Raw genomic sequence first — 12,777 nt, forward strand, 5'->3', positions numbered from 1 at the left:
CACAACGGCGTTCAGCCCTTCAGCTCAGGAGAGAGCTCCGTGCTGGTGCAGAAGGACTGGTGGAGATCAAGTGACTAGATGTGCAGAATCTGGACTGAGCACCGAGTCAGGAGGGTGCATACAGAGCTTGCCACGTGAGCACGCACCAGGCAGTGCCCAGACTGGGGGGACAGGTGCCCCTCTGGGGCAGCCCTAAGCCCCTTCTCTGACAACAGCACCCTAGGCACGAGAACCATGTGAGGGGGACCAGGCAGTGGTGGCACAGGGCGAGGGCAATGGGGGGCCTGAGGAGCTTAGGGAGTGGGCCCCATAAAAGGAAGGCTTTATAAAGCGCACCTCAGCACCCCGTCCACAGCCTGCCTTTGTCCACGGGTCGGCTTCACGGACATGGGATGCGCAACTGACCCCAGCAGCTGCCATGACAGCCAAGGGCAGGCGACATCTGGCCCACTGTCAGGACCTCTCTCGCTCAATCATGTCCCAACCACTCACCTGCGGGCCACTACAGTCAGTTTCGCCTTTGTGAAAACTCCAAATAAAGGGCATCACACGGACTGGCCTCCAAGCGTCCGGCGTGAGCAGGACTCACGTGCGCACAGCAGTCTGGCCGGCCCCATGGACACGCCACACTCCGTGAGCCCGTGCCCCTGCTGACAGACACGCCTGTTGTCTCCACACTTCTGCTCTTAGGAATCAGGCTGCTGGGAACATTTAGGGACAGGTCTTTGCGAGGTCACATTTTCATTTCTCTTGGCTAAGAACGCAGGATGAAACTGCGGGGCCTGTCGTAAACATACAGGAGGAAGCTGCCAAACGGTTTCCCGCACGCCAAGCCGCCTTCCCCTCGCCCCTGCAGCGACCACACGCTGCCGCTGCTCACACCGTCCCGGCCGCTCTACTGGGCCAGCCGCAGCATCTCATGTGACCTTCGCCTGCACCCCCGAACGACAGTGATATGGAGTGGCTGTCATGTTCTCATTCCCGTCCGCAGACCCTCTTCTGTAAAGTTTCCTGTTCAACATCTTTTGCCCAGCTTTTAGAAACCGGCTGTTGTCTTCCTCACTTGTGAGAATGCTTCACAAATCCTGGACACAAATCTCCGGTCAGGCCTGTGTATGCGCCGCAAATACTTTCTCCCCCCGACAGCAGGGTTTGCCTCTTCTCTGTCTCAACTGTTCTTTCCAGGAACAAAGGTATTTTTTCATTTTGGCGAACGTTCAGTTACCAATTTTCTGCATCTTTGGTTCATGCTTTTGTGTCCTAATCTTCCAGAAGCCTTGGTTTTCACCCCAGGTAGGCGTGCGCCCCACCTGTTCAATGCTGGAACGGTGCGAGACAAGGATCTGCATCTGACCGTACAACATCCCACTGCTTCAGCACCGTTTGTGCAAGACTGACTCTGCTGCTGAATTATCTCATCACCTTCACGGAAACCAACAGACTCCATACTTTTCAATTATTCCTGAACTTTCTGGTCTTTTCCATTGACGGGTATGTCTATCCTTACGCCACTACTACACCGCCTTGACCAATACGTTTTACAGTAACTTGAAATCAACCTTTCTAAGCCCTTGGGTTTTTTCAAGAACAAGTCTATAAAATTTCGGAATCAGTCTGTTGGTTTCTGCCAAAATGCCTGCTGGGACTTTGGCTGGGATTGCACTGGACGTATGGACCTACTGTAGCAAACTGGCACGTCAACAACACGACTCCTCCAATCCGCGAGCACGGCAGCTCTCTCAGGAAGACCTTACACTTTACGGCACAGATTTTCGCTGACTTTATCCTCTAGTATTCCACGTTTCTGAGGCTACCGTCAGTGGCCTGTACTTCTAATTGCTGGCTACCAGCACGCAGAAATTCAGTCCACCTTTGTATGTTGTCTTTGTAACCGGGAGCCTGTTAGACTCGCCAAGTACAAGTGGCTCTTTACACATGCCCTGACACTTCCCACGTGCACAATCATCTTGTCTCCAACCAGAGGCAGCTTTACTTCTTCCTCTGTCCCCCCTCTGCCCTGGCCTGCACTGCCACCGTGACAGACAGACGAGGAGTGGGGAGAGGGCATGCGAGCTGCAGGGTCGGCAGGCGCTGCTCCAGGGCGGCCCCTTCCACTCCTACTTTGCTCAGAGGTTTTCCTCATGCAAGGGTGTTAAGCTCTCACAAATGCTTCTGCATCCATTGAGATGGTCACGTGTGTTCCCCTCTAATCTATTAAAACAGTGAGTCACACGAACCAGTGCTCTGAGGGGAGGCGCCCTTCTGTTGCTGCAGGTGCTCCCTTCTGCTCCATCTGTCCCCCCACCCCCCACCTCTCTGTTAGTCCTTCTCCAGGGCCCCAGACAGTCACATCCAGGCTGACACGGACGCAGAAAGTGTCTCCTGGTGTCCGCCTCCAGCACCTTCAAATCCTTCCCCACGAGGCCGTGCTCCCGGGACAAAGCTCTCTGCACCCGGGCACTCTCTGTGTGCTGCTGAATCCCTCGCTCAGCTTTTAGAGCCCTGCGATGAGGACATCCACGCATCACACCCGCCCGCCTTCCTCCCCACTGCGGGCTCCCCTGGGTGTGCGGGGCCCCAGCCAGCCTAGAGCAGGATTCCCTCCCACCCAGGACTCTCCAAGTCCTAAGGCACACCTGCCTCTAACCCAGACGCCCCACATGCTGCAGGCAGGTGTCCAGCAACATCCAGGTGGACAAGCCTGCCCGGCAGGTAAGGAAACAGCCCAGGGGCTTCCCTACTGGTTTACACTGCCGGAACCACCTCGGCCAACTCCACCCAACTGTCCTGAAACCTCTAGGCTCCTCGGGGCCTAAGAAAGCCCAAACTGGGAGAACGGTGACAAAAGTCACACTGTGTGAACTCCAGGGGGTTTTGATCTCCCCAGGTGTCAGACCTGATCTATGTTCCCAGCCTCTGCTAGGCCATGGGGCCCTCCGAGAATCTGCGAAAAGCCACAGCCCTGTGCACAGAGGACAGCCCGTGCAGAGAATATCTGGTCTGAAACACCAGAAGCTCACAGACATCAAGCATTTAAGGATCACAAAGAGACCAGTCAAGAACAGGGTAGGTGTGGGACAGACAACAGCGGCCGGCCAGCCACCCACAGCTGCACAGCAGGACTGTAAGGCCACAGACCCCTCACACCCCTGCTCCTCTGGGCCCCGGCTGTAACACGTGAGTCCCACGTGGAGTAGCAGAGGACCAGGAAGAGCTGCAGGCAGCAGGTTTGGGGCCAGAAATCCACACGTACCCCACGGCTCTCAAGGTGGAGGGATCAGGATCACGGGGGAGGGGGTGCCACCTAGTGGCGGCAGCCCTCAAAGCCCAGGAGACACGGGACACGGCCCAGAGCCGGTGGTCGCGACACGCGTCAAGTGAGTGCCTTCAGCCCCAAAGTGACAACACTGCCTTGGCCTAAAGGCCAAGAGACTCAAACCCGCCAGGTCAGAAGGCCCTCCCTGCCCTTCCAGCTCCTACTTCAAGGGCATCTGCTGGACTCCAACCCACTGCCCTCTCCTGGAGCCGGCTGATGGTGCTATGGGGGAGCGGGCCCCCAAACTAGCATGCACCCACACACAAACATGTTTCCATGGGGAGAAGGCAATGTTCTAGAAAAGTCCTTCCATGAACAGATGTGGAAGATGAGACACAAGATACCTCCCCACAACACATGAGGGCCAAGCTGGAGCCAGACATACACCCAGCCATTGTTCAGTAGGGTCTGAGCCAGTCCTCTCACGCCCTGCCCTGAACGTGGCAAGGGTGACAGAGGGCATCCATCCTGGACCCACTCAAGGCAGATCCACCTCCAGCACCCAGACAGCGGTCTCAGAGCTCCTGACCAGTTCTCACCCTTCCCTCCCACGTCCCTCCTACAGGGACCCCAACTTTTCCCTGTGCCCTATCTCCCTCTGCACGTTTCCCATCCCATATTCAGTTTCACTAGATGTGGGCTCCTACGAGTCATCCTCCCTGCACAGAAATCTCCAACTGCCCAAAACCTAGCAAAAAAGGAGAGCCAAATTCCTCCTCACAGCACTCAAGGTCATGCACGACTCAGGTCCAGTGCCCGGCAGGCTGATCCACTGGGCTTGGGGAGTCTGCGTTTGTACCCAACGCTCCGCACGGCTCTGACAACAGGCAACACACAAGTCTGTGACCCACCAACTGTTACATGACACGCACGCACTCCCTTCGTGGGGCAGAGTGGCAGGAGGCAAAGCCTGCCCAAGCACCCTACTGGGGACAGGAGGGGTAAAAAGGAGAAGCTGGGGTTTCCAAAGTGCCCCCGGAAGGGACCAGGGACAGGGTGACAAAGCACATGAAACAAAACCTGCCCCCTACAGGACGTCCGGCCACTCAGAAGGGACACGAGCACCGCTCCGCAGCGTGAGCCACCGCTGCAGCGTGTGACCGTGTCACCACACCCACAGCGAGGCCCGCGCTGCATTCCCAGCAGCAAGAAAACTGGCCCAGAGCCAGGCACAGGCTTGAAGAGGGGCCCACTTGTCAGGGGCCGGCAGGACACCAGTCTCTGCCCTACACAATCCGCTCTCCCACCACCGGCCCCGACCCGTCACGTCTGACAGACCTCCAAACACCCTCTTCCTCCCCTCCCCCGGGCCCGGCCACCAGGTGAACACACGACACGCACAAGCAGGTGACCAGGCAGATGCCCGGCCCCAGCTGGTGGTCTGCTCCCCACACACCAGCCACACTCAGGGGAGGCCCTCTGGTTGGAAGTGAGACCAAACGGCTGGAGGAGTAGCCGCGCTTCCCATCCGGGCCAGAGACGGCCACCAGCTGTGCCCCAGCCCCGGGCCTGACTGATGGTGAGTGCTTTGTGGCCCACGCTGGGCGTGCAGACACACTGCAGCTGGGCCGATCGGGCACGCGTGAGCCTCTGATCTCCCGCACAAGAAAGAAGTCACGGAGGCTTCTCTTCTGACAAGCCTCCCTGGGAGCAGGAGGGAAGCTTTCCGGTGAGCTAATAAGTGCAGACAGCAGGAGGAAGCACAGAACAGTTAGGCCCCACTGGGCCGGCCCTGCACGAGCCTGGGTCCTGCAGGTGCGGTTCAAGTGCGAACAGCGGTCTCGTCGGTCCGCTGTGACTCAGCCAGGCAAAGAGACGACGAGGAGGCATTTTCAAGGGATGCACAGCGGCATCAATAATGCTGATCAGAACTGCCACAGGTTCCAGAACCAGCAGCAGGACAGTGTCATCACAGGACAGCCCTTTAAAGAACGTTCTCGATCTTGGCCCAGTTTCCAAGAGCAGCACGAAAGACAACCGAGAAGCTACAGTCTGAAAGTCACACAAGCAGACAAAACCAAAGGCTCCTGCAACACCACAGCTCCAAGGACGCATCGGAACGATCAATCTCCTACCACCCCTCTCCCAGACTGGAACAACGAGACAGTGACAAAGCTGTGGGGAAGAGTCAGTCCACAGAGGGCCAGAGAGTCCTGGGGACCGAGGAACAGGCAGCAACGCTGGAGAAAGAGGAGGAGCGGGCGGCACAACATGTGGGACTGGGGGGGCAGGGAGCGGTGGAAAGATGCCTGCCCCGGCCGTGCTCCCCATCGGAGAGCGAGACACCAGTGCCCCACCCAGCAGCCCGCACCACGGCCCGCCCGCAACCTGCCGTTCCCCTGGCATCAGCTCTACACAGATGAGCCGAGGCTGCTGCGGGGGCCTGACGGGCATGACAATCCTCCACGATGGTGTGCTCCCTTTCCCCCCAACTCAGTTCACCTCCGCTGTTTGTATTTGCCTAAAAGGAATGGCCTGCCCCAAAAGCAATTACTCCCTCAGCATACACGAAGAAACCCTTCCGCAAAGCCCGATGACGCAGGGCCATCAGATCCCTGCCAGCACGCCGCTAGCCAACCTTAAATGAGAAGTTGTTCACACTGCAGCAGGAGAGTCACTTCGGTCCCGTTCCCGCCCACGGTGAAAGCACCTCATCCGACCTGAGCGGCCCCGCAGGAGCAGCCCCCGCAGGTGCCCACGGCCCCCCGCCCCTCGAGGCACCGGCGCCCTCCGCCTACCTGATGCTCAAGGCCATGGTCTGCTCCAGCTGCTCCCAGCTCTGCAGCTTGGCCAGCAGCCTCTGGAAAGACAAGGAGGCGAACGCTAAGAGCACCGCAACCCCAGCATCTCCCTTCTGAGGCCTCGACGGCCGCCTGCTACCCTTCTTTACGCAACCCCACCTCAGTCCCCAGACCAAAGCGCCTCACGCCAAGGTGACGGCGATGAGGAGGATGTTAAGTCTCCCTGATCCCTCAGAAGAGCCTGCTCTTATCTCTGACTAAACGCCTACGTGCTCCGAGTCTGCTCCGGAGCAGAGAGCTTACTCCCACGACAAGCACGCTCAGCACCTCATTTGTTCCCGGTCCCATGGAATCAGGTAAGGTCCCTGCGGAATAGAGACAGGGGTGGCACACAGCCTCAGGCGTGGTCCCATAGAAACAGGCCGCGCCCCAGGGCAGACCTGGGCAGTAAAACCACAAGAACTCGCTGCCTCTCCCACAGTCCTGGGGCTCCACAGGATGCCGGGCCCCACAGCAGATGCACTTGGCCCTAGAGCCAACTACCCCCAGCTGACATGGCCGACTAGGGCCCGGGGCCCCACAGGGAGAACAGAAGGTGGGGACATGCCCCACCCACCTGGCACTGCACGTGGGGCTGCCTGACCCTGCATCTCACACTCTCTCCCATGCTGACCCACATCCCACGTTAGAGTCCCCCCCACCCCCACCTCTCCTAGAACGTAAGCAATGTGAGGGCAAGGACCATGGGCCTCTGTCTGGCCTCCCCCCACCTCTGCCCAGGCCAAGTGCCCTGCTGGCATCACCGCATTCACTCAGTCACCCGCTGGCCCTATCACGTGCAGGGCATGGGCTGCTTAACGACTCTGTCTCGAGAGCCAATGCTCAGTGACCGTCTACCAGGGGCCAGGCACTGTTTAAGCACATGACGTGAATTCACGAAGCCCTCACGACCCTGCAAGGCAGACACTGTTACTCCTCATTATGGAGGCAGACAGGTTAAGTGACTTGCCCAGGGTCACACAGCCAGCAGACATCCGTGGCAGGATTTCACACGAAGCAGTACGACTCTCGAGACAGGATCCTGACCAATTTCAGAACTGCCCAGAGGAAACACTGCTCCGTCTGGGGCTGCGTCTTCAGGCTAAGTTCCTATGTATGCCAGCATCCTAGAGGAGCTCGGCTCCCACCCCGCGAGGCCACAGGCCCGTCTGGCCAAGTACAGGGCAGCTCCCGGCACATCCAACCCCCAGGACACAACAGAGGGCCCCGTGGCTTGGAGGTGAGGCAGCGCAGAAGGACAGCAAGACCCAGGGCCAGAGGCCAGGAGGCTAAGTGCTGGTGTCACTTGTGTGCACTGGGTGAGACAGAGCTTCTGCGTCCCCGCACTAACAAGGGAGAAGTGGGACGCTTGCTGCACAAAGTCCTATGGCCAGCTCTGCCACATCGCCCCACAAAACGCCACTGCGAGTCCCAACAGCAGACGCAAGCAGGAGAAACGGAGCCTGGGCACCTGCTCACGTCTGCGGGTGGGAACAAGGTTGGTGTCAAGGGTCCCACCCGGCCTCGTCTCTCTGACTCACTGCCTAGATCACCTTTTCCACTTCCACCAGGTGGCTGAGAACAATACAACACACGCTCTTACAACTCCTTCTGGAGGCTCTTGGGAAGAACCCATTTCCAGCCCTCTCCAGCTTCTAGAGGCCCTCCTCCGTCTCCCACACCCCAGCAGCAGGGGGGTCATGTCCTCCCCGCATGACACCTGATTCCCCCCCATGTCCCCCGTCCATGCAAGAATTCGTGACAACGGCCCACTGGGCTCACCCAGCGGTTTCCCTGCCACAGGCCGGCTCATGAGCACCTGCACAGGGGCAGGCACAGCTCTGGGGCTGCTATTCAGCCCAACACAGCAGCCCGGCACACCCACATTTCAGGAGGGGAACTGGAACGCCGGACTGGAACACCCAGGGTCCCCAGGCAGACAGAGGACACCCACAGGGAACAACCCGCTCACTGTCCCCCGGACCCACCTCCTTCTCCAGCTCCAGGACGACCAGACTCTCCTGCATCTTCTCCTGGCGCCCCAGCCGCCGCCGCAGCCCCTCCAGCTCCTCCCTGAGCAGCCCATTGCTTTCTCGCATCTCCCTGGCAGGACCAGAAACAAAGTCCCTCAAAACGCCACATGCCCAGGAGGAGGAGTGCAGCGGGGTGCCGCCCCGCGCCCGCCCCGCACTCGCCAGCCCGCCCCGCGCCCGCCTCACCGCAGGTAGGCGCTCTCCTCCCGCAGCTGCTTCAGCTCCCTCTCCATCTTGGGCAGCCGCACCAGCTCAGACTTCATGTTCTTCACTACCGCAGCGTCCTGTTCCTGCAGGGACAGCTTCTGCTCCAGATCCTGAGTGAGGCCAAGACAGAGAGGGCAAAGTCGACCACTGTGGCCCGGCCCTCCTCTGAGACTCCAGGTGTGCCTCTGTGCCGCGTCCTCCGTGTTCGCTTCCAGGGCACCCTGACGTGGCGCCACGGGCTGGGGTCACACCTCTGCGCTGCACTGTCCTCAGGGGCAGGGCCCTGGCGCACACCTGCCCAAGGACAGGCAGCCAAGGCTCCCTGAATAAACACATCAGTAAAACACGGCACTCCTCCCCTCCTAGACCCGCTCCTGCCACACTAGCGCCCGTATAACAAGGGAGTCTCTTCCACACTGACAATGGCCTTCCTTTACCACCTGCAGTCCCCTTGAGACACACTAGGGACAGCTGGCATCCATCAGCGGCAAGTCACCGAACAAGCTCAGTGCTTGCTGATCAGGACCAAATCAGTCAGTCAGTCAACAAACATCAACAGGGCCCAGCTCTGTGCCAGGTACAGGGTCAAGCAGCAGGGACAGGGCGACACGGGATGCAGGTAAGGTCTCCGCACATGGAGTCTGGGAGAAAGGCAGACACCGTGCCGTGCAGGTGAGCATACTCCGGGAAGTGGGCCGGGAGCTAAACAGAAGTGACGTCCCAGAGCCGGGCAGGCACTGCAGCCAGAGAACAGCACATGGGAGAGCAGAGGCAGGAGGAGCCAGGAGGCCGGAGGCCTGAGGCCTGACAAGGAAGAAGAGCTGGGGGGCAGCAGCCCCAGCCCTGAGCACAGGCACGGCACACACAGAGACAAGCGACAGTGTCAACAGCACCCTGGGCACGGGCAGCTCACCGTCCCCGGATGCCCAAAGGGTGCCCCAGCTAAAGCAGCAGGATGGCTGAGACTACCACCGGGACACCCACCGACACAGCGTGCGCCTGACACGGAGTGACTCACTCTGATCCTCTGCTCCTGGTCGGCCCTCACTTCCTGGCTGGCCTGGAGCTCCTGAACCTTCTGATTAGCCTCCTGACATTTCCTATCGAGAGAAAAGCACATCACGTGCAGAAAGAGGTAAGTGGTAAGGCCAGCAGTTGCCCTCACCCGAGGGGCTCTCCAACGCGGACCCCCAGACCCCAGGGCACTGTGGCCTCAGTCTCCTCAGGTCAGGGCAGTGGCTAAGTCCACACCCCAGGCTCTATTCCCTCATCTTCGCTGCGCACCGCGGGCACAGCCACAGCCAAGAACCTTCCCATGACCACCCCCCTGCACACCCCCACCCCTGCCCATGAGCATCCAGAGTTCTCCTAGGACAACACCTGCGAAGGTAAAGGCCTAGATCACAGCGAGAGAATTCCGCCCTCTTACCATTCAGACTTCCATGTCCGCTCAGAACGCGGCCTCTGCCTGGATGGCCCCTCGGCCCACAACCCACCTGCCCCAGGGGTGCCCCACACAGTTCTTGGGAAGCTCTCTGCGAGCAGGCGTCCCAGCCCCAGGAAGAAATGACTGCCCCCCACTGTTGTTCTCAGAACATCCTTACTTCAGTGGCCCCTGTGTCTGCCGCCAACAGCCTGTGGATGGGGAGGACAGACCCGAAGGGCACCTGTAGGTCCTCAGAGCTTGCACAGACGGCACGCGTGGTCACTGGGTGCTCAGACCACAGAGGGCACAGGAAGACGCGCCCAGGCCTTCCTGTTCACGGTCCCCCACACCGGTAACCACCGGATGCGCAGCCCGTCACAGGCCGCAACAGGCTTCAGGCTGACTGGACCCAGAGCGACCCATGGGCAGGCTCACCTGGCAGCACTGCCCCCCGACCCAGCACAGCCACTCACTTGTGCTGCAAGGCCAGCTGCTCCTTGAGCTCCTGCTTCTCAGACTCCAGGCTCTTCACCTGCATCTCCTGGTTCATCACGCTCCACTGCAACTCGGAGACCCTCCCCTTCAGCGCGCTGATGGTCTGGGGGGGGGGGGGGCACAGTTGCTTACAGGCTGTGACGCACACACAGAGGTGAGCTCCTGACCCACAAGCCCAAGGACAAATGTCCCCAAAAAAGCCTGCACATGCCACCCCCCTCCCACGGGCAGGGACCGAACCATCTTCTCCTTTATAACACACGACCTGGGGGGAGACTGGTCAACCCAAACCCAGAGTATCCCGGCCTGCCTCACGTTTCCCTCAAGCAAATGGGAAAAGACTGGGATATGGTGATGGGCTGCCTGCCAAGAGAGGCCCATGCCCTGTGACATCTGTCACTTGGGACCCTCACTTGTGCCCAATGTGCCTGTGTGGCTCTCCCTCCATGCCTGCCCTGGTCTCTCCACCCCGAAGGAACCCCACTATGCCATCCCAGCTAAAACACTCCCTGTGAACCACAGCCAGGTCTGGCCAAGAGGTCAGAAACAGGGGACTGAGACAGTCTTCAGAATGATGCTACAGGAGCCCCCAGAACGGAGGAGCCATGGGAATGCCGTGCAGACTTCATGCCCCCAGCCAGAAGGCAAGAATGGAGCCAAACATCCACCCTTGGGGAAAGCGTAGGCATGCCCTCAGCCAGGAAGCCGGGGCTGGGGAGGCTGGCCCAGGGCTGAGCCTCAGGACTTTCAGGGGCAGACCTGCTGCCCTTCCATCAGACCGCACCCTCACCAGGTGACCTCCTAGTGACCATCCGGTGACTGCTCTCCCTCTGTGGCTTTCCCAGGGGAAGCCAGCTCGCCGATCAGGCCACCAGGGAAGCCCGCTCAGAAGCATCACTGTAAATTAACCTGGAGTGGAGGACAAGGACCCGGTCCAGCAAACTCCTGCAGTGAGGGACACCAGCAGTCCCAGGGCACCCCCTGCTGACAAGGAGTCTGACACGTTCTCAGCTGGCCCAGGAGGCCACACCAACCCAGGACCCACATTCCCCAGGGGAGGCTGACACAGGCCGTCCACATCCGTACTCCACCCATGTGCACGGTCTGCTCTGTTACTAGGGTGTTACCAGGGTGCCTAACAACCTGGGCATCACAGAAGACGAAACTACTAAAATACATTTAACTAGGAAATCAGCCTTTGAGAAGTCTTCCTGAATCCAATTAACGCACACTGGACACCAGGCGCTGTGCGAGACATGGAGTCAGAGGGCTGGCCACACACAGGACCCAGCTGTGGGGAAGCCCAGCGGTCAGTAAGAGGACTTCCTGGGGATGAGCATTCGACCCAGGCATGGTGGTGAGCGCGCATGCGGGGGCAGTGACAACGGAGTCACCAGGGAAGGCTTCTCCCAGGAGATACAAAGTAACGGAAACAAAATGCAGGGTCCTCCATCCTGACTAGCCATCAAATTCACACCCTTGGCCCCTCTCTCACCCTGTTTGCAACCTCTGTGGCAAAAGTCTCCCCCCACCTCACTCTTCACTGAACAGAGTGCACAGCCTCCAGAACGCAGCCCAGGCAAGCCAAGGGCGACACGGGGACTTGCTTGAGGCTGATCACGGCTCCTCTCCTGCCAACATCCACATCAGAAGACAGATGTAGGAACAACCTTAACATGCTCTCCAGCGTTGCCAAGGCAAAAATAACCTGCAGCCTGCTTCCCGAGATCTATCAAGTAGAGAAAAGCACGCGGAGACGGAATACCAATGATCCCGTGCCCTGCTCCCTCCCCGGCAGCACTTCGTCTTTTCCCTCGCTGCACCTGTGATCCGAGGCGCCACAGCAAAGGGACAGGGAAGGTCAGGAGAGTCCAATTTCCACCAGCACCAATGTTTGGGCTCTGTTTCTAAAATTTATACAACCTTCAACTGGTAGAGACTTAGTAGGGACTACAGTTCATCTATGCGCTGGCTCAAAACGTTCTCAGATACTAACAGACCTGCTAATGATCAAAGAAATGCAAATTCAGGGCAACCCTTACATCTTCAGAAGAGGGAAAAAAACCCTAAGTGTTTCCAGAAGATACCACCATCCATGACAGGTAAAGCCACAGGGAAACCGAAGCCCTCCACAACGCTACCAGCACAACACAGCAACTGGAGGCAAAGGCCGGACGCTGTCCCCAGAGACCTGAAACCCCACTCCTGGGACTACGACAGCATCAGTCACAGAAGCCAAAAGCCACGCGCTACCCGCCACACACACGTGCACGTACATACATCTACCACGATGCGCGCACGTAAGGAAAGCTTTTAATGACGACACACAGATGAGTCCACTATTAAAAGTCATAATTACAAAGACTAAGTGTTTGATTTATGAACTGAAGGCCACGGAGTGGAAAATGAGTATTTTTACTGGAATTACGACGCGAACACCACGCACACGCGGCGGGAGGCGGAGGAGCCACCCAGCGCTGCGCTGGGGGCGCCCCGGGGCACCCACGCCTGACCCCTGAG

General features: G+C 59.0%; 1 protein-coding gene across 1 annotated transcript in view; it reads right to left on the bottom strand.

Moving 5' to 3' along the window:
• The window catches only part of MAD1L1 (mitotic arrest deficient 1 like 1), a 337,452-nt gene that overhangs the window by 317,333 nt on the left and 7,342 nt on the right, over positions 1–12,777 (bottom strand). The window contains exons 5-9 of the mRNA XM_045813334.2: positions 10,236–10,360; positions 9,355–9,436; positions 8,316–8,446; positions 8,085–8,199; positions 6,055–6,116 (exon numbers count right to left, since the gene is read on the bottom strand). Of these exons, the coding sequence (XP_045669290.2) occupies positions 6,055–6,116; positions 8,085–8,199; positions 8,316–8,446; positions 9,355–9,436; positions 10,236–10,360 (515 nt within the window). The remainder of the gene's footprint in view (positions 1–6,054; positions 6,117–8,084; positions 8,200–8,315; positions 8,447–9,354; positions 9,437–10,235; positions 10,361–12,777) is intronic.

This window comes from Ursus americanus, chromosome 2 (genome assembly GCF_024610735.1).
Source record: "Ursus americanus isolate L20-20 chromosome 2, mUrsAme1.1.p, whole genome shotgun sequence".
Classification (NCBI taxonomy): Eukaryota; Metazoa; Chordata; class Mammalia; order Carnivora; family Ursidae; genus Ursus; species Ursus americanus.